At 48.7% G+C, this 21,494-nt stretch overlaps 1 protein-coding gene across 2 annotated transcripts in view; it reads left to right on the top strand.

The window, feature by feature from the left end:
* Positions 1 to 21,053, top strand: part of MARS1 (methionyl-tRNA synthetase 1) — a 63,950-nt gene extending 42,897 nt beyond the window's left edge. Inside the window, exons 15-22 of one of the 2 annotated variants that reach the window (XM_044284739.1) lie at positions 11,483 to 11,696; positions 13,042 to 13,173; positions 13,280 to 13,384; positions 13,708 to 13,891; positions 14,973 to 15,044; positions 17,537 to 17,563; positions 19,336 to 19,446; positions 20,822 to 21,053. In XM_044284739.1, coding sequence (XP_044140674.1) covers positions 11,483 to 11,696; positions 13,042 to 13,173; positions 13,280 to 13,384; positions 13,708 to 13,891; positions 14,973 to 15,044; positions 17,537 to 17,563; positions 19,336 to 19,446; positions 20,822 to 20,974 — 998 coding nt within the window. In that variant the 3' untranslated portion in view covers positions 20,975 to 21,053. The remainder of the gene's footprint in view (positions 1 to 11,482; positions 11,697 to 13,041; positions 13,174 to 13,279; positions 13,385 to 13,707; positions 13,892 to 14,972; positions 15,045 to 17,536; positions 17,564 to 19,335; positions 19,447 to 20,821) is intronic. The other variant, XM_044284741.1, reaches the window with a different exon arrangement.
* Positions 21,054 to 21,494: the final 441 nt, after the last annotated feature.

The following is a 21,494-nucleotide window of genomic DNA, read 5'->3' as shown; positions in this document are numbered from 1 at the left end:
GGAGCCTATCGTCCGTTTTGAAAGTGCTAAACTGCTGACAGCACTATGTAGAGCAGGAAAAACATGCCTTTTCTCGCTCGTATCATTGGGGGACACAGGAGACCATGGGGTATAGCTGCTGCTGCTGCCACTAGGAGGCGACACTAGGCAAAAAAAAGTGTTAGCTCCTCCTCTCATATCCCTCCTGCTTATTCTGAACTAATCCGTTTTAGCTTAGTGTCTGTAGGAGGCGTCTTCTTTTGTTGTTTTTCCTTTTTTCCCTACAGGAAACAGACGCCCGGCCTCTGTTTACCCGAGGAGGAAGGCTAGTGTCGTTTCCCCTTACCACCCGACCTCCCCCAAGAAGGCAAAAGTGGACCGGGGCGGCGCAGCTCCCCTGCATCCTGCCAGCCATCAGGTCACCTGCATTTCTGCAGTGGTCCCCTTCCACTCCAGCCTCACTACGACCTCGGTGGTAGTGGCTGAAGAGGTGACCCTGCTGGTACTCCAAGGGGGGGGGGGGGTGAACAGAAGAGGATGAAGATGGTGTGAGTATTGTGAACACAGGGCGAGTATAACCTCCTCCCTTCTCCAGCCCTCTATTCCTCGGCCAAGTGCTGTTTTCCTACTGCATTCTCCCCCGGCCTGGATTCTCTCCTTGTGCCACCCCCTTCCTCTGGGGCCTACCAGTACCATTTCTCAGCGGTCACATCCCCTCCTGAGGCGACCACTGCATCCAGCTACTGGCTGTCGAATACCCCCGTCCCAGGTCTACTCGGCCTGGGGTTGGGAATCCCATGGCCGTTCTTCCCGGCCTTTTGTTCCGGTCGGCCCGCGGCTACTCAAGCACTCCATCCTGGAGTTTGGTGGACGGGGACTGAAATCTCGCGCCCAGACATCCCCCTTCTCCAGGACTCTGCTGACCTCCACCCCCGGCCCCTCTGTCCAAAAAAAAACAAAAACAAACCTTACTTGCCTGCCACCTTACTGAGGCTGGCTTCCCCATTACATGGCTGTGTAGTTTAAAATTAACCCCTTCTTGCCTCCAGTTGGGGTTAGGGGTGTCAGTTTTTGAATACACGACTATATGTTTATATATAAAGTACACTGGCACTATCAAGTGCTGAGTGTGGTGTCTGTTGCAGAATTAACCCCCTTTAAGGTGTGCATGCGGTTACTGCCGCACCTCTCTGCAACAAGTCCACTGGATGTTTTCCACGGACACGCACTGGCGCTGTACATCCTGTCGCGTTCCCCCTTAAGTGTACATCCATATTCCCCTCCTCCCATAGATGGAGTAATGGCACTACCAATGTATACCGTGCGTCCCATCATATGACCTTCCATCCATAGACTGACTAATTGCACTACCCACGTAGACCATACATCCTGTTGTGTTACTCCTTGGGTGGAGTAATTACCACTGGATGCCTCACACTCTCTTAGGTGGCGTAAATGCACTACCGCTACATACTGTACAACCTGTCGCATTACCCCCCTTAATAGGCGGCGTAATTGCACGACCACTTGCTACTGTACAGCCTGTCACATCACCCCCCTGGATAGGAGGCGTAATTGCACAACCACTGGATACGGTACAGCCTGTTGCATTACTCCCCCTCCATACGTGGCGTAATCGCACTACTACTGCATACTGTACAGCCTGTCGCATTACCTCCCTTCATAGCTGGCGTAACTGCACGTCCACTGGAGACGGCACAGGCAGTCGCATTACCCCTTTCCATAGGTGGGGTAATTGCTCTATCAGTGGATAGTATTTCCTGTGTTACCTACTCGCGCAAGTTTAGTATTCACATGAACGGGTGAAGTAGTTGCACCACCATTGGATACTAGGTCTACTACGCCACAGCACCAGATACTATATTTCCTGTCATATTCTTCCTCCTCCACGGGGGTGTATGCCAAAAGACGGTACCTACTATTACCTGATCCTCCCCCACAAGCGGAATACGGGTGCAACCACTGGATACGGCACCTACTACCACATGATCCCCTTAGGTTTTGAATGCCGACGTGGCAGTCCCTGTCCTCCCAGGGTGTATCCCCACAACATCACTTTAAGTCCTGGTGGGACTCCACACTACATGATTGGTCATGATACTCGACACCTACTTAGGTGGTGTATCTGTCCTAGAAGAGAATTCGGTGGTAAACTACCAAGCAAATTGAATATTACACTGCCTCTGAATAATGTTTCCACTTCTAGCTCTCCTCCTTGTCAGGTGACGTATTTAGGTTAGCACTCCATTCCATGGCTACTACTGTACGTACTCTTCCGCAGGTGGAGTGTTTACGCTAGCACTAGCTATCGTAGTGTAGGGCCTCCTTCCCAGGTGGCGTGGCTACTACAGTATAGCCTCCTTCTCAGGGGGAGTATTTATGGTAGCGCTGCATATCATTCTTCTCGGGTATTGCGCTAGCCCTTGTTTCGGTGGTTACTATCTGTATGGGCTTCTTCTCCGGGGAAGGATTTGTGTTAGCACTCCATGCCATGGCTCCTACTGAACAGTCTCCCCCTTGGGTGGAGTATTTGCGTTAGTATGCATGCTATAGCTGATGAGCCATTCACTTCTGCGGGGTTCTCCCTGGTTTCTGACCTTGGTCTACCACACGGTTCTCATTTCAAGTGGGATATTAGCACTAACTGTTGATGCTGTGACACTATCAACACTGCCTCTTTTAAGAGATGAGTAATAGTCATGTCCTTATGTAGGGGACAAATACTGTGCATCAACTGCTTTTCCCCTCTCACCGGACAGGACTATGGTGCTGTCGTATGTTGTCAATGCTAATAGATGTTTCGTTGCTGGAACGCAACACCCTTTCTACGTTATGCCCCTCTGCAAGAAGACTGGTTGCACCCCCTCAGATTATGTTTCGGTCTACCTGGCCAGTATCCATACTCCTGAGGTGGATTCTTACTGTTCTGGAACACCTGCACTATTTTTTTTTCTTATAGGTCCAGATTTTCTCTGTTTCTGTGACGTCAGACTTGGTCATCACATTCTCTCCTGGAGATGTATTTATCCCATCTCGGACCAATCGATGCATTCCGTTGATGACCGCACTGTCCCCTTCAGGCAGAGTCGTTACACGGTGACAGTAGATGGTCTTTGACGAATCTACACACCTCTGCTATTTTTGGCGTCAACTTTGCTTCTACCCATCACTACGGTATTTCTGTTCTTCAGCCTGTAGTTGGGTCTGTCTGATCCAGGCAGTTTGTGGAGTATCAAGCAGCTTCTTTTGTTAGAAGTCTCACAACAAGCCTCTACCGCTCTGGGGGCATCTGTCTACCACAATACCTGCTCCTTAGTGGGCATTTCCTTTTTAAGCGGAGGTGTATGCTGCGAACCTTACCTTTTGAATCGGCTTCCATGAGTGTATTCCGGCGAGTGTATATGCTCTCATGTATTGTAACCTGTTTTCTTTTAACAGTGCGGTTGCTTAGTTTCCTCAGGCTGTCTAATGCCAGTCATGATATGGTCCTGATTCCAGCATCACTCAGTCTTCTTTTTGTCCAGTGGCGGAGGTTGCTTTTGCTGCCGCATTGCTCTCTGCTGCACAACTGTGATGCTTTTGATCCCCGGTGACGCAGTCTTTTCCTCTTGGACTACTCCCCATTTTGTCTGTTTTTTTTTTTCATTTTCTTCCTCCTGATTGGTTCCCGTTGTGGCTTTTTGTCTCCCTTGGCCATCCCTTATCTCTCTTGATGAATGATCATATTCCATACTTTTTAGTCTCTTTTCGTGCTGGATTCTTTACAAGGGAGTGGCTACTCGCTATTTTCTTTTACAAATTGGCCCACAGGGATCTCCTCACATACCTGGGAGATCCCTACAGGACTAGTCCTCTGCCAGTTGCCCAGTAATTCTTTCCAGTTTTCCCAGTTTTTTTTTTCCTGGGTTGAAGTATCCCATCCTGATACTTACACATTTGGTAAGGTCATGTCTGGGTTTTCCTGTTGCTCATTCGCCAGGTCTCATGCATACCCAGATTCTACAGGTTCATTTCTGTTTCGTAGACACCCCACCCCTCTGTTTTCCATGGGGCCTATTTCCATGCAAGACATCCTGGGTTTCCAGTCCAGGTCCCCCCAGCAATTCTGTGGTCCTCGTTATCCGGAAGTACCATCCGCACATCATCTTCAGTCGTCAGACATGCTTATCCTTCTTGTGGATAGCAGCACATAATATCCACATCTTCTGAAGCCTCTTGAGCCCTTGGGCTTCGTTTAACTGGGTTTTCCTCTTTTTGCCCAGTCTAGGACATTGTGCGTCCTACACTCTCTGGCTGGTTTCCTGGTTCATGCTGTTCCTGTTCTATTCAGGGTTCCTGTGCATCCTTTCCCCACATTTCTGTGCGGGGCCTTATGACCGGCCTTAGATTTGTTCTAGTCTTTTATTCCCTCCCCATGGTACTGCTTTGGAACGTCCCATGGTCTCCTGTGTCCCCCCAATGATACGAGCGAGAAAATAGGATTTCTTTGTGCTTACCTGTAAAATCCTTTTCTCGCCCAATTCCTTGGGGGACACAGGAAACCTTGGGTATAGCTCATCTCCATAGGAGGCGTGACACTAAGTAAAAGACTGTTAAGCCCCTCCTCCAGCAGCTATACCCTCAGCCTGGAGAGAGAGACTTCCAGTTTTTTGCTTAGTGTCAAGGAGGCAAGACACTCTCTGCAATGCAGAGCTGTCTTTGCGAAGATTTTTTATTTTATTTTTTATTGTATTTTTTATTTTTTCCTTTTATTTTCCACAGGGACAACAGAGTCGCAGTAGACCTCTCTGTTTTCCCGGGGTTGAGCTGCGCCAGGGCCGGTTATCCGCCCTGCTGCCTCCCCCACAGAAGAAAAGGAGGACCAGGGCAGCCCATGCTCCCCTGCATCCCGCCAGCACAGGGTCGCCCACCTGCAAGCCCCTCTCCAGCTACTGCCACTTCTGTGCCAGTGGCTGAAGGGGCGTCCCCAGCTGGATGGACAAGAGGGTGAAGACATCGCATGGTGAGGTGGCTAGTGCAGCCGTTCCGCTCCCCCTCCCCCTCCTCCCTCCCCCTCCGTTCCCGTTTTCCGTTTCCGTTAGGGTCCTGCTCCTACTGTCTCTGCTGGCCTCCGTTGCCCCGATTCAGGGGCGGGCCTATCGCCCTGTCGGTCTGTGTACTGAGCGGCGCTCAAGGGGGAGGGTTACTTCAGGACCGGCCGGGTACATGCGACCGCTAAGGTCCGCGCAAGGGCCGTTCTTCCTACCTCTCCTTTCGGCTGTCCTGCTTTCGCCTCCGCTTGCGGCGGGGGACATGGGAGTCGTACGGGGCATATGGTGGGTTCGGCAGCATGCGAGACTCGAAGCGCGCGCGCGCGAAAATTTTCAGCGGGGGGCGGAGTTTTCGTTGCCGCTTTTTTCCTGTGCTTCTGGCCTTCAGTCAAGGGGCGGACGTCCTTCTTCCCGCGCCTCACTAGTTCCGCCTCCTCTCGTGCCTGCTTGCTGCTGTGATCAGTCTCACTGCAGGACGGATCATTGCCGCTGCCGTTCTTCTGCTGTTGCCGCTGCCGTCTGCTCCCACTGTGACCTGGTAGGACTGTTGACCCTCTCTACCACTGCAGCCCCCTGGCCTGGACGCCATTTTTTTATATTGCTCCAACCAACATGTCTGACCCCTTAGTGCCTGTGGGACCTTGGTATCATACCTGCACCGCGTGTAAGGCGCCCCTTCCTCAAGGGCAGTCTGACCCACATTGCTCGGTTTGCAAAGACCCATTGCAGGGTCCGCCATCTGTTGTGTCACCCCCTGGCCTCTTGGATCCCCCTGACTGGGCTAGATCCCTCTCCCAGGCTGTGGTTAGTCTCACTAGCGTTGTGGGCCAACTTGCAGATGTGTTGCCATTGCCGCAGCCGGATGATTCCCCTGCTGGGCCCTCCGGGTCCGCTGGCTTAGCCGACCCGCCTGAGTCTCTCTCTGCAGGTGACACCTCCAGAGCCCGTCAATCCCAGAAACGGCCGAGGGCGGATCACCTATCATCCTCGGATGCTTCGGTATCCCCCCCCCAAGGGTGCGCTCTCAGTCGGGTCCTTCCTCATTGCAGGATTTGCCCTCTGAAGGGGAGCTAGTCGATTCCGATTGGGATATGGACTCGGCACTGCCTTCAAAGCTGGCTTCTGCCGTGGGCCATCTTATTAACAATATCCGTCATACCTTTAAGATTCACGATGATCCTCCTGATCCTGAAAAAAACTGTGTTTCCTTTTTTCGCCAAAAACAGGCGTCTGCGGTATTTCCCCTCCATGCTGACTTTTCGTCAATGGTTTCTAAGGACTGGGCCCGTCCTGATGCACGTTTTACCCCGCCAAAAAAGTTAGATGTCTGTTATCCGTTCCCGGCGGATTGCATTACAAACTGGGCGTCACCTCCTAAGGTCGACCCCCCTGTGGCCCGTTGCAGATGGTTCTTCCTTACAATCCACTGAGGATCGCCGTATAGAGGCCCTTACAAAGGGTATCTTTGCGGCCTCCGGTTCCGCTCTTAGGCCGGTCTTTGCCTCCGCTTGGGCTGGGAAAGCAGTTTCTGAGTGGGCGTCTCAGCTGGATCTGGAGCTTGAAGCCGACGTCCCTATTCAAGACCTCCGTGCTCTGGCTCAACTTATCGTTCAGGCCGGTAAATTTGTCTGTGAAGCATCCCTGGATGCGGGGGCTCTCATTGCCCGTTCATCTGCCCTGGCCGTTTCGGCTAGAAGGGAGCTTTGGTTAAAGGTTTGGTCGGCGGACGCCGCGTCAAAGCGGTCTCTTACTAGCCTTCCCTTCACTGGTTCTCGTTTGTTCGGGGCCCGCTTGGATGAAATCGTCTCCGAAGCCACGGGGGGAAGAGTACTCATCTTCCCCAATCCAGGGCTACTCGTGGTCGTCCCACCTTCTCCCTCTTCAGGTCTTCTCGTAGGGCTCCCGCACCTCGCACCACTTCAGGTCCACCCACTAACCCTGTCCAGGACAGGCGTAAAAAAACTTTTTTTCGGACCCAGCCCTCCTGGCGCAAGTCACAACCTGCTCGCCCTCCCGCGACCAAGCAGACCCCCGCCTGAAGGTGCGCCCCCACCCACCCGGGTGGGGGGACGTCTCCTCCTGTTCAGGGACTTCTGGCAGGCGCACGTCTCCGACACCTGGGCCCTCAAAGTTGTGTTTTCAGGGTACAAACTCGAGTTGGCGTCCCTTCCCCCAGTTCGGTTCTTTCGCTCCCGGGTTCCCCAGGATCCCCGAGGGGCGGCCGATTTCTTTACTGCCGTTCACACCCTTCTGGACAAAGGGGTCATCGCCCCGGTTCCTATGGGAGACAGATTCAAGGGGTTCTATTCGAACCTTTTTGTGGTCCCCAAAAAGGAAGGTTCGGTTCGTCCCATTCTGGATCTAAAACGGCTGAACCGTTTCCTTCGTCTTCAGCGATTCCGGATGGAGTCCTCTCTGGAAAAGGGGGAGTTCCTGGCCTCTATCAACATCCAGGACGCCTACCTTCATATTCCAATCGCGCGGTGTCATCAGTGCTTTCTGCGCTTTGCAGTGGGGTCCGACCACTACCAGTTCGTTGCCCTCCCCTTCGGGCTGGCGACGGCCCCTCGTGTTTTCACGAAGGTCCTTGCCCCTGTCCTCACCTTACTTCGTTCCAGGGGAGTTTTTCTACTTCCATATCTGGACGATCTCCTAATCAAGGCGCCTTCTCTGTCACTGACTTCCACCAGTGTGGATCTCTCGCTACAAACCTTACGCCGGTTCGGTTGGATTATCAACCTCCCCAAATCCTCTCTTGTTCCATCCAGGCAATTGGTCTTTCTGGGAATGCTGCTGGATACGGATGCAGCGGAGGTTCGGCTTCCGTCGGAGAAGCGCCAGCTCCTTCATCGGTCGGTTCGGAGCCTTCTGACCCACCGCCATCCTTCCTTTCGGTACAGCATGCGGGTCTTGGGACAGATGGTGTCCTGCTTCGAAGCGATTCCTTACGCGCAGTATCACTCCCGCACCTTTCAGACGGCCATTCTGTCCGCCTGGGACAAGTCCCAGGAGAGTCTGGATCGGCATTTTCCCCTTTCCCCCCAGGTTCGCTCCTCTCTCCTCTGGTGGTTGCGAACCCCTCTCCAGGGGAAGTCCTTCCTGCCGATAACTTGGTTGGTGATTACCACCGATGCCAGTCTGCGGGGTTGGGGGGGGGGGGGGGTGTTTCCTCCTCGGTCCGTCCAAGGCACTTGGTCTCCATCGGAGTCCAGACTGCCGATCAACGTTCTGGAGCTGAGGGCCATCCTCCTCTCGCTCCGGCATTGGACTTCGCTGCTTCGGGGTCGCCCAGTTCGGGTCCAATCGGACAATGCCACGGCTGTGGCGTACATAAATCATCAGGGGGGCACTCGCAGCTCGGTGGCGATGAGGGAGGTGTCTCTAATCCTTCGCTGGGCGGAAGTTCATGTTCCTGCCCTTTCGGCCATTTACATCCCGGGGGTGGACAATTGGGCGGCGGATTTCCTCAGCCGGAGGACGATCGACCCGGGAGAGTGGTCCCTGCACCCCGACGTCTTCGAGTCTCTTTGTCTCCGTTGGGGTCGTCCGGACGTGGATCTCATGGCCTCCAGATTCAACCACAAACTTCCCACCTACATGGCCAGGGCCAAGGATCCGGACGCTTACGGCGCGGAGTTTTCGCTCCTCTACGTGTTTCCGCCCCTGCCTCTTCTTCCACGGGTCCTTCGGAAGATCGCGGCGGAGGGCACGCCAGCAATCCTGATAGCCCCAGACTGGCCGCGTCGTCCTTGGTACGCCGACCTTATGTTGCTCCTGGCAGACGCTCCCTTGCCTCTGCCTCTCAGAGAAGACCTCCTCTCTCAGGGGCCGATCTTCCACCAGCATTTAGGGTCGCTACGTTTAGCGGCGTGGCTATTGAAACCGTGGTCCTGACGCGGCAGGGGTTTTCTGCTGACGTGGTCCGTACCATGATTCGTGCGCGTTAACCGGCATCGTCCAGGATTTATTACCGAACCTGGCGGGCCTATTTAACTTTCTGCGAGACCTTGGGGATTCCTCCTCTGCGGTTTTCCCTTCCCACGGTTTTATCCTTTTTGCAGTCTGGTCTGGATCTGGGCTTGGGTCTCAGTACCCTGAAGGGTCAGATCTCGGCACTTTCGGTCCTTTTTCAGCGCCCTCTGGCTCCGCTCGGTCCAGTTAAGACCTTTCTTCAGGGGGTTGCTCACTGTGCTCCCCCGTATCGCCCTTCCGTTCCTGCTTGGGATCTTAACGTTGTACTGACGGCTCTCCAATCTTCCCCTTTCGAGCCTCTGCGCAAGGTTTCCCCTCGCTTGTTGTCTTGCAAAGTTTTCTTCCTCGTCGCCATCACGTCTCTTCGGCGTGTGTCTGAGTTGGCGGCTCTTTCTTGCGTGGAGCCCTTCTTGGTTTTTCACCAGGACAAGGTGGTTCTCCGCCCAGTTCCAGATTTTCTTCCGAAGGTGGTGTCTGCCTTTCACCTGAATGAGGATATTGTCCTTCCTTCTGTGTCCGTCCCCGTCTCATCCTCGGGAACGGGATCTTCACCGTCTGGATGTTGTTCGGGCTCTGAGGATCTACCTGGATGTGACCAGACCCTTTCGACGCTCGGATTCTCTGTTTGTGGTTCCGGAGGGTCCGCGCAGGGGGCTGGCGGCGTCTAAGGTGGTTGTGGCCCGCTTCCTCAAGATGGCTATCATTGAGGCTTACCGTGCTACAGGCAGGGAACCGCCCCTTGGTGTTACCACTCATTCTACCAGAGCGGTCGGGGCTTCCTGGGCTCAGCGTAATCGTGCTTCGGCTGAACAATTGTGCAAAGCGGCCACCTGGTCTTCTTTGCACACGTTCACCAGGTTTTACAGGGTGAACACTTATGCATCGGCGGATGCTGCTTTGGGCCGCCTGGTCTTGCAGGCGGCGGTGCCTTAATGCCTATGGTGCTTTTATTCGCCTTGGATTGTGGTCCCTCCCTATTTGTGGACTGCTTTTGAACGTCCCAAGGTTTCCTGTGTCCCCCAAGGAATTGGGCGAGAAAACGAGATTTTTGTATAACTTACCAGTAAAATCTCTTTCTCGCTCTTCCTTGGGGGACACAGCACCCACCCATTGTTTTGGTTGCCCTGACGGGTGTTTTGGACTTGTTGGTGTTGCTTTGGTTACTCCTTGCCTTTGTCTTTCACTACTTGGGCACATAACTGGAAGTCTCTCTCTCCAGGCTGAGGGTATAGCTGCTGGAGGAGGGGCTTAACAGTCTTTTACTTAGTGTCACGCCTCCTATGGAGATGAGCTATACCCAAGGTTTCCTGTGTCCCCCAAGGAAGAGCGAGAAAGAGATTTTACTGGTAAGTTATACAAAAATCTCGTTTTCTCGCTGAGTTCATTGGGGGACACAGAACCCACCCAGTAAGTTCATTGCTGGTTCTTTTTGGTGGGTCCCACCTGTTATTGGTTCTGACCCATCTCCAGCTCTCTTTCATACAATTGGTTTCTGTTGGCTTCTCCTGGCTGCTCCTACTGCTTTTGTACAAACTGATTAGCTCAGTGTATGCAGGAGGGGTATAGCTGAGAGGAGGCGCTAACACTTGCCTAGTGTCACTTCCTAGTGGCAGCAGCTATACCCCATGGTCTCCTGTGTCCCCCAATAAACTCAGCGAGAAAGGGATTTTACAGGTAAGCACAAAAAATACTATTTTTGTTGATCTTTTATTATCAGGAGTAGTGTGAATATGAACTTTTATTCTGCCCAGGAGGCAGGGCTTCCCTGTGGAGTGCTCTCTGCACTGAGCTGCTTCACAGCTCCTCCTCTCTGCTCTGAGTGACAACTGTAGTGGTCTCCTGGTTGGATGCTATATCTGTAACTCAGAGCAGGGGGATGCTATAAAGCGGCTCAGTGCAGAGAGCACTTCACAGTGACGCCCCGCTTCCCGGGCACCTGCGCGAGCAGAATTTGTCAAGCTCAAAGCTTATATTCTCACTACTCCTGTTTGTCCTCCTTTTCCCGGCCTCTACCTAGTGCCGTCGGCAGTTTAGTATTGTCAAAACTGCTGACGGATTCCCTTTTAAAAAGAAATAAGGTAAATTCTTTAAGGTTCCTCTGCTTAGTTTACCTGTAAAGCTTCATCAAGCTTTTTTCTATTTTGTTGCTAGAAAAGTTTCTACAGACTTTGGAGTTCATCACTATAGGAAAACTCCAGCCATGCTATCCTGGGGTGGCCAAGATAAGTTTTGCTAGGCACATTACGGGTACAACTTCTTTAGAAACTTGCCTCAAAAAAAATTAAAATCACAAGCCCCAGTTTGTGACGTTTTGAACACCAGTGTTTAATAAGCGCATACAGCATTTCTCTATCACCATTGACTGGCATAAATGACGACTGAAATCTACTCCAGCCGGGGAGAATGTTGAAAGTTTTTTTAGAAATTGACGCTTTAGCATTGTTTTGCTACTAATATTTTCTCCTACAATCCTGCATCAGAGTACTTGAATTACGAAGATGGGAAGTTCTCCAAGAGCCGTGGAGTGGGTGTATTTGGTGACATGGCAAAGGACACTGGTATTCCCGCTGACATTTGGAGGTTCTATCTGCTCTTCGTGCGGCCCGAAGGACAAGACAGTGCATTCAGCTGGGGTGACCTGATGCTGAAGAATAACTCTGAGTTGCTTAACAACTTGGGCAACTTTGTTAACAGGTAAATACTTTTGCAAGATGATGAATGCGGAACAACATTTTCCCTATGGAGGACACATTCATCATAACATGCTAATGTTTCAAGCCCTAGGAGATTTCATGCAGTAGCTCGAACACAAAGACATTGGCCTACATCTGGCACAAACTGTGTCAAAATGTGTTGCAAGTTGATGCATCTAGTATTAGAAAAATCCACAGCGCCTAGCTAGATTAGGAGACACATCAGAAAAGAGAGGGGGTTGGCCTGAGATGCATTTGGTGGCAAAATCGCACCACAATTCTCCTATAAAACACTATTGCCAAGTAAGCCAACCATTAGCTGGTATAAAGTTAGGCAAACTTGTGTGCCCCTGCACCAAGTTATCATCAACCCTGAGCCCCGTGATAAATGTGATGCAGCCTAAGATTACACCATATAGGATTGGTAAGTCTAATGTGTGGAACTGTGCAAAATTCGGATAACGCCCAGGATCGGTGTGCTGTAGGGCACTTCTGTGATAGCTTTTTGTGCTCCTCTTTGGTGTCCTTTTTACTGCACAATACTGGAATGTAAAATAGAAAAGGGCTAATCCACCAGTGATGTCCCTCAAAATTCACAGGTTAAAGGGGTTATCCTGGTAAATATAATAGTGACCTATCCTTAGGATAGGTCATCATTATCAAATAGGTGGGGGTCCAAGTCTTGGACCCCTGGCGATCAGCTGTTACAGGGAGTCTCCAAGCACAGTTCTGTACATCACCCCAATGGGGCTGTGCTGCAACCAGGCTATGGGACCACTGTATGGTGACCCCACATGGCCTAGGAAGAGGCCACAGCGATCACGGAGCGCTGGCCTCTTCTAGGAGCTGATCAGTGGGGGTCCCAGGTGTCAAACCCCAGCCGATCTGATATTGATGACCTATTCTGAGGATAAGTCATCAATACTATATACCAGATAACCCCTGTAAGATGAGGTTTCTTCTTCCAACATGAGTGTTTGTTTGTTTTTATTGAAACTAATTCAAATGTAGATACTACAGGTAGCTTCCTCATTTCATGTCTGAAGTAGGCATTTTGTCAGGTTGATTTTGTGCCCGTGTCTAGTTCAGGCACCTCCGCGTCCGCATTTCCGTTCCTGAATAAAATAAAACATGTCCTATTCTTGTATTCTTGCAATTGTGGACAAGAATAGGCATATTCTATTAGTGCCAGGAATGTGCGGTCCGCAAAATGCGGAACGCACATTGCCGTGTCCGTGTTTTGCGGATCCGCAAAACACGTTACGGACGTGTGAATGGACCCTAAGGGGTTCTCAAGTTAGAAAGTCCATACACAGACTTTTGAACATATCATCATTTTGTTTCAGAGCTGGCATGTTTGTGCAGAAGTTTTTTAACGGACATGTTCCCAAAATGGAGTTGGTTGCAGAGGACAAAAGACTTCTGGCTCAGGTCACAGCTGAGCTACGACAATATAACCAACTGCTGGAGAAGGTTCGGTATGTCTTGTTCATCGGGTTGATAAGATCTGAACTTCGCATTTTCATCTTGTTTTTAGAGGGCTAGACGTGAAAGATTTAGCACTAATGATGTCCCATTTTTCAGAATTCGTGATGCCCTGAGATCTATTCTGAACATTTCTCGTTATGGAAACCAATACATCCAAGTTAATGAACCATGGAAATGCATCAAGGGGACCCCACAGGAACAGTAAGTGGATTTGTTCCTAAAGTAGCTTTCCAACTCACCAGCAATATTCTAGCGTTTTTAAACTATTTCACCCCGGCTCAGTTGCACCCATAGATTTTGACTCTTTTCATTATGGGCTTTCAAATTATGTGATCACAGTCTGACCACCAGTCCAAAGCATGGTCCCTGTGTAGACTACAGGATTACCCCAGTATCTATCAAATCCATCCTGGAGGCTTATGTCAAAGATGTTTCTGTGAGCCAGAGAGTTCAGTTTGTGGCGTACTTTGGTTGTTGCTGCCTGGTATGATTTATGTACTTTTAATGGTGGGGTTGTACCGCAGGACACGCGCAGGCACAGTTACGGGCCTGGCAGTAAACATGGCAGCTCTACTTTCCATCATGCTGAAGCCATATATGCCCTCGATAAGTGCTGTCATCCAAGAGCAGCTACTTGTGTCACAAGAGGCTAGCGTACTGACCAATGATTTCCACTGCATCCTACCACAAGGACATCTCATTGGAACTGTGAGTATTTGGCATCATAACACTCAATCAGAATTGAACATAATTTGAGAGTAAATTGGTTGCAAACTGAGATAAACGGATATAAACTCCCAGGGAAATCCTAAGTATGTATAGATGAAGAGAGCGTGATAACTAAATTACTACTGCAAGCAGTATTTTTTTATTTGTTTTATATATTATTTTTTTTAGTTTCCAAATTTCAACCTATTATCACTATTAATGAAGTTCTTCTGGGACCCCTTTTGATTTTGCCAGGCAGGTTGCAGGGGTAAAAAAAAAAAAAAGAAAAGATCCTCACATCTCTGGCACTCCGGTTCCAGCACTGAGCCCACTTCTCCTCAGCTTCCAGTCCCCGCTGGACTGGAAGTGTGATGTCCTATCTACACACACCTCACCGCTGCTAGCTAATCAATATGTGCATGGCATCTGGCGTCTGCCACTGCTGAGGCTAGTAAATGGCTGGTAGTGGTGACATATGTAGATGGGACATCACACCTCCGGTCCAGCTGGGACTGGAAGCAGAATAGAAGGATAGGCGCTGTAACTGAAGTGCATTATTTTTTATTTTATGTAACCCTTTCACCCTGCCTAAAGGCCCCTTTACACCACCTGAACATTGAATAGGTCATCATTAAGTGTTCATAGGAACGCTCGTTAGCGATAATCTGCTTGTGCATAGGTGCCGCCGATTACCTGATGAAAGAGAAAATCTTGTTAAATGGGTATTTGGCTCTTTCATGCGGTCCCCTAAATCATTGTTTTCCGGCAGCAGACCGCGCCGTCTAAATGGCTTCTGCTGCCGGCAAACAATAATTATGTATGGAAATAAGCAATGGCATTGGTGACCATTCCTCTGCATGTAAATACAAGGGTCTCCTTCGTTGACGAGCAGGCGATTGTCTGGAAGGAGCGCCTCAATCCCGACAATCGTCGGCTCAGTTGAGCAGTGTAAAGGCCCCTTAAGGGTAAGGGTAGACCACTTGGATATCTTGTCCTCTGACTTGTAGGATGCCCAGTATGGTCGCATAGGTCATTTCGCCTCAATAGCTGCACCTAATGAATGCTTTATTTAATCTCTCAGGTGAGCCCATTGTTTCAGAAGTTGGAAAATGACCAAATTGAGTCTCTGAGGAAACGTTTTGGAGGTGGACAGGTAAGTTATAGTAGATATGTACACATGAATGTAATACTGGTTTCTTCAGAAGGTGTTTTCTATATAATATTATTTGCTTTTCAACTTTGACAAGAGGTAAAATTGACCTAATCCATAGGAATGGCTGATATGTCGTATGTATTCAGCATAATATATAGTTCTTGTCTTTGGGTAGAAAACAAATCTCCACCTTTTTATGTCTACAGCGTTTGTCTACAGCTCCTGTGCAGACTTGTGCATTTCCTTGGCTATAAATTACAAACACTTTGTAGTATGAAACCTCACCTATGGGTCATTCTCAGTCGGTCCTTTTTGCTATGATCCAGTGTAACCCTTTTCAGTCTGCCCACTCTTCTACTGTCTGGAGCTAAGAAAACTACACACAGGGTTTGCTTGTGGTCTGTAACCATGAAAGCAAAGATCTCCACAGGGGGCTGTATACACAAAATTGTAGAGAATTTAAGTGTATTAGTGAAATATGCTGACTTTTGTTAAAAATAAATAAAAACTGCCTCCAAAGTGTTCCATTAGCAACTTTCTAACTGAATGTTGCTAAGAAAACTCTATCTTCAGCCTGCATCTGGTCTCCCTGTCTACAAAGTAGTTTCCTTTAAAAAAAATTAAATAAAAAGGCTTTTCACTAAGGCCCCTTGCAGACGAGCGTTCCTCCTGCAGCGAGTCCGCATCGCAGCTCCCGTCCTCACCTCCCAGCACTGACGGGATTCACATAGCATTATATTGATTTTATGATGCTATGTAACCTACAGTTCTGGAATGTATTGGAGAACACTGGCAGCATTATATTATCAATATAATGCTATGTGACCCCCGGCAGCGCTGGAAGGTCAGGCCGGGAACTGCGTTGCGGACTCGCTGCGGGAGGATCGCTCGTCTGCAAGGGGCCTAAAGGTGGATAAATTAACGGGAATGAACATTCCCAACAATCTGCCCATCTAAATGTGCTGCAGATCGCTTGATGAACAAGTGGAACACTCGTTCATCGGGTGATTCTGTTTGTGCAGTCACATAAGTTGTGTCTAAACAGCGATCTGCTGCCCAGAAACAATGCATCTGTATGAGGACGAGCAATAGCGATCCCTTGTCCTCATACTGTGGAGTTGATCGCTGCATTCAGAGGTCTCCTTCACTGAACGAGCAGCTGACTGTTGGGAATGAACACTTCCTTCCCGACAGTCTGTTGCTCATCTGTGCATATAAATGCGCCTTAAAGGGCCCTTTACACAAGCCGAGAATTGCACAGATCATCGCTAATAAGCATTCATAGTAACTTGTTAGCTATGATCTGGCGGTGTAAATGCACAGCCAATTGCTTGTTTCGCTCGTTCATCGGGTAATTGGATCGTTTGTGCAGCACAAAGTATCCTTGTTTCCCAGTGGCAGATTGTGCCGTGTAAACATGATCTGCTGCCGGGTAACAACGAGTCGTTATGGGGAAGAGTGATGACATTAGTGATCACTGCTCCCCATATCCTGGAGGAGATCTCAACAGGCTAGCAATCAAGCCTTCCCGACAATCTGCTTTTACATTGTCCCGTGTAAAGGGACCTTAAGCAGGGAAGCACTGGGCAGATAGACGATGGGGCGATAGCAGTCAGCACTGACACACAGGGACACTGTATGCTTACGGTTAGCGCTGATTGTTGTAGATACATGAGAATGGCCTGCTAGCGATCAGCCCTTTCAGCAAGTCAGATAGGCAGGGACTCTTTTAAAATCCACAATCTTTTAGTAAAATATATTTTAGACATTTGTTGGGGCAGGAAGACCAGAGGCGGGCTGAAAAGCCTTCCTTTAACAGGTACCAGTCTTCAAGCATTCAGTAGATTCCATAGGAACGCTCAGTTACAGGGTTAGTAAGAGAACACGTTTTAGAAGCAGTTTTCTCATAAAAGTCAACATTTTATATCACTGATTTTTGTCCGGCAGAATACCAGCACTGGTATTGCAGAAAACAGACTGGATCCCTGCCAGGCCCCATCATAGTCAATGGGGCCTTGCGACGCTAGCCAATGTGAAACTAGCCTTAAGGAGCCTATATGCATCAGTCTAAAGTTGATTAAAACTTTAAATTGCAATGAAAACGATTGTGTCTCGGGTAAAATTGATCAACAACAATGATTTTAGACAAACAGTGATAGATTGTCATAGTCTGGAAAGAAGTTGGCAGTGTTTAAAGTTTTTCATCCAGTCATCACTAATCTGAGTTTTTCCTTGAAAGATGTTCCAGGAAAGCTTATTCGTCGTTCACCTCGTGTTACTGAAAATGTGTGACCGGTTTGAACAACTGTATCAGTCAGCACAGCCTAAAATGTGTATGGCTGCATTGGTTTAATGCTCGTTCACCAGACAATCGTCTGTTCAACCATCAACCTACTTCTGCCCAATGTATAGAGCCACCTTTTAAGTTGTCTTTCTGTGAGGCCTCATTCTCCTATCGTTCTTGCTTTCCTTTCCAATCCTCCTTCCTTCAGCTGAATGGTGACTGCACGGAGAAGCAGGTAACTCTTCTGTATGCTCGGCTGCAGATGCATGCTTTCTCAAAGCGACCCTCCAGTTCAAGGAAAAAAACTTCATATTTACTGGGGAACAAACGGCATGCTTACATGGTGGTGGTCTATTCATCTCTTTTTGCTGAAGATCCATCAATTCCAGGAGCCCATTCAAGATGGCCACACTGCTTCTCAGACTGTGCGTTTGGTAGCCCAAGACACTTCCTGCTGCCCTTGGATTGGCCAGTACGTCTCATGTGAACAGTGCTGGCCAATCCAGGAGCAGGGCTGGACAAGTAGGAAGTGTCTTGGGCTACCAAATGCACAGTAAGTATGCATCAGGTAGTCCGAGAAGCAGTGCGGCCATCTTGGATGACAGAAGAGCCTAAGAATTGACACATCTGCGCCTGAAAAGGAGGGCACCAGGTACGTGTTCTGTCTACCCCCCAGTTAATGTGATTTATTTTCTTAAACAGGAGGGTCTATTTAATGTTCTCCCCTCGCCGTACGACAGTTCTAGTTGCTGAAAAAGCTATATAATATATATTTTCCATACTAATTCTACTTTTTGAAGAAACTGGAGCACCATTTTATGGGTTATTCCCATAATGATGTTGCCTATCCAGTGTCTGATCAGTGGGTGTATGACTGAGGTCCCATGTCGCCCAGTTAAATGTAGTGGCAGAGTACAGTGACCTCTTGCAGTGGCATTGAGTTTGAATGGAATGGCCGCGTGACTGCTGCTCCTTTCAGATGAGACGCATGCCCCCTTTCTAGCTTCCGCTCTAGTCTCCTAGATCCATGCATGCAGTTGATAAGGAACATGGGAAGCACACATGGAAGGAGTTTGATATAATAGAGAAGCAATACAGAGTGAGGGCTCATTCAGACAAATGTAAGGGCTAGCTTGGATAAGTTTAATTTAGTATGGTTTTGGGGTTTCTCTTTGGGCTCACTGGATGGGTATCGGCTGTGATGTGTAGGCACTGAGCGCTGCCCAGAATGGAAGAGCCTACAAGACGCAGGGTTATAGCATGCAGGGCTTTATGGGAAATGATGACGTGTAAAGCCTAAAAAATGATGACGTGTTGCATCAGTTTTTTTGTGCGGATCCATTGTAACAATGGCTGTCCTTGTACCCAAAACAGACAAGAATAGGACATGTTCAACTTTTTTGCGGAAAGGACATACGGAAATGGAATACACGTCATTTCCGTTTTTTTGTGGACCCATTTAAGTGAATGGTTCCTCATACAGGCTGCATAAAAACGGAATGGACACGGAAAGAAAATACGGTTGTTGTGCGTGAGCCCTGAAGCGGAGCTAAAAAACACACTCCACAATAAGTACAAGCAAAGAGTGCGAGCTGGGAGTGCCAGTAATTGACTCCCCTTCCCCAATTATAGGATCCTCATGTGTGTGCTTCATAGTGAGGACTTGGCTTGGCAATTTTATTTTATGAGTTTTTTTTTTTTTTTTTTTCCTGTATCTTCAAAACCTCCTTTTAACACTGCAGGAAATGGCTGGTTGTTACTTGGCTGTACAAGTAAGTGTCAGTGTGTTACTGGTAGAACATGCTGGCAGTTTTTACTAAGAAGCAGAGTCCAGAAATGATATTTCTAGGATTCAAATTCTTTATTGTTTTGTATAAGAGGAGTGTTTTAGGTGTTGTGCATGACCTTGGCTCTTCCACACCTTCTGGTTCTGGATTTCTGGGATCAGGTCGTTCAGATTCTAATCCATCTCCCTCCAGGCTTTCAGCAATGTAACTTTTTATGCAGGTGAAAGCTGAGCCTAAAGCGTCCTCACCAGTGGCAGAGCCGGCCAAGGAGCCTGCAACGGTCGGTGATCCTGAGAGGATAAAAGTGCTATTGCAAGAGATGGAAAAACAGGTATGATGAGAGGTTTCATATACAAGAATCCATTCAGAGGGGAGACACGTCCTCTGTAATATTGTACCTTACGTCTCATGGGCTTTCACTTCCTACACTGATAATTGTTGCCTTAATTACGTATAAATGTGCATTAAATAATTATTTAGAAAGGCCACAGAGTGGGGAAAAACGGTACTTGCTGATCCCCTGCCACCCCTGTTCCAGTGCTTCCCCAATGTCTACCTCAAGCGAACGGGAACTGGGGTGCGGTATGCCAACATGGTCTCTACACAGTGGATAAAGCCTTCGACTTCCGGCTCCGTCCACTGTTTCCTACCCCTGCCGAAGACAGCTGATCTGTGTGAGGGCAGGGTGTCAGACCCCACCGATCTGTACTGTGGAAACCCCCTTTAGGCTCCTTCACACACATTTTTGGTCCTGCTGTTTATTTGGGCCGAAAAAGTGACCTTAAACATCAGCATTTTTGCACCTATAGACTATATTATATACTGGGGGGGTGTCAAGCCCTGTTTTTTCTCTCTACATATTGCATATGCAATAACTGCCAGGCAATGAGTGGAAAAAGCTAGACTCAGAGCATTCTGCAATTTGAAAAAAGACTGACCCCACAAATTGCACCCCAAGGAGGGGGGGAGGGGCGGGGGGAGAACATCGCTACAAAAGATGCCTCCTAATTGTCCAGCATTTAATGACTTCCATGCAGTAACTGGAGATGGCATTTTTTTTTTTTATCTAAAAAGCAGGAAATTAAAACACGGCAAAAGCCCTCAAAAACACCAGAGAAGGCATATGCATGACCAGCCTTAAAATTACATGTGCCCACATACAGTATAAGAAAAGAGTGAAAATAACCTTAACATGCATTTATCAAATGCAAAATGTAAACAAGATTTTTGCTACTCTGCAGATTTTATTGCAGAAATTTGCTGGTGGGCTGCCTGAGCCCCCCTCATGGCCACCAGCCTTATAAGTAATGACCTGTTGATTAATGCTGGGGCCGTCAAGTAGTTATGTCCCTGGCCAGCGACCACAGATCCCCTCTTGACTCCTGAACTTAACTGTATTGCCATCTTGAGGTACCTGGAGTAGGAGGACAGAACATGGCAGCTTTCGCTGGTCACTAGACTAGAGGGACAACTTCTGAGGAGGTATTTTGTGGTGCACTGTGGTCTGTCGCTCTGCTGGGGCAGAATAGTATTGCTGGCCCTTCCTACTTGTGTTAGACCTGCCTACAACACTGGGCCACTTTTATTTATTTTTTATCATTTTTCCAGGGCCACTTTTATTCAGAGTCCGCCCCTGGGCTTCTGCATGTTGAATAGTGTTTATTTATTACCTTCCTCAATTTTCTTACACAACTTACCGTTTTTAGGGAAACCATGTTCGGGAGTTAAAGGGCAAGAAGGCAGAGAAGTCACTGATTGACAGCGAGGTCCAGAAGCTTCTGGCTTTAAAGAAAGAACTTGCACTGGCAGAAGGAAAGACGCCAGAACCGCCGGCTCAGAAAGGGAAGAAAAAGAAATAACTGCATTCCAAACGGAGCAGCCCTGGAAGGGTTAATTGTGTGAACAGTCTTTTAAATAAAGTATTCTGGTCCTTGTTTACATGCGGCTGTCTGATATAGTGCGAGACTGTAAGGTATTGCAGAGGATTGCATGGCTCGCTGTGCACGTGTAACCAGGGAAAGATGTGTCTGCTTATTACACTGAACCAGGAGACAAATAGAGCAGTGTTATAGCAACACCAATTACCGCACCGCCGCATCTCCCCGTGGGGTACCGCGTACAGGTAACGTCTGCCTGCCATTGATAAAGAAGCAAAACACCATGCCAGCACAATAATGCTGCACAAAAGCTGGATTATTGCACTCTTAGTATAATCTGGACACAATATCCCATCTTCTCTTACATATAGACCTTTTATATTAAGGGTATCATAAAGTAGGACGTAAAACACACAGGCTGATGGTTTTAATGTTTTATTTGTTGTTGTTTTTTGACATGCGACATGTCCGTTTCAATAAATGGTGAGGATGCACACCCATT

Source organism: Bufo gargarizans, chromosome 3 (assembly GCF_014858855.1).
Source record: "Bufo gargarizans isolate SCDJY-AF-19 chromosome 3, ASM1485885v1, whole genome shotgun sequence".
In the NCBI taxonomy this organism is placed as follows: Eukaryota; Metazoa; Chordata; class Amphibia; order Anura; family Bufonidae; genus Bufo; species Bufo gargarizans.
The sequence above is the reverse complement of the archived record's forward strand: the minus strand, read 5'-3'. Positions and strand labels throughout refer to the sequence as shown.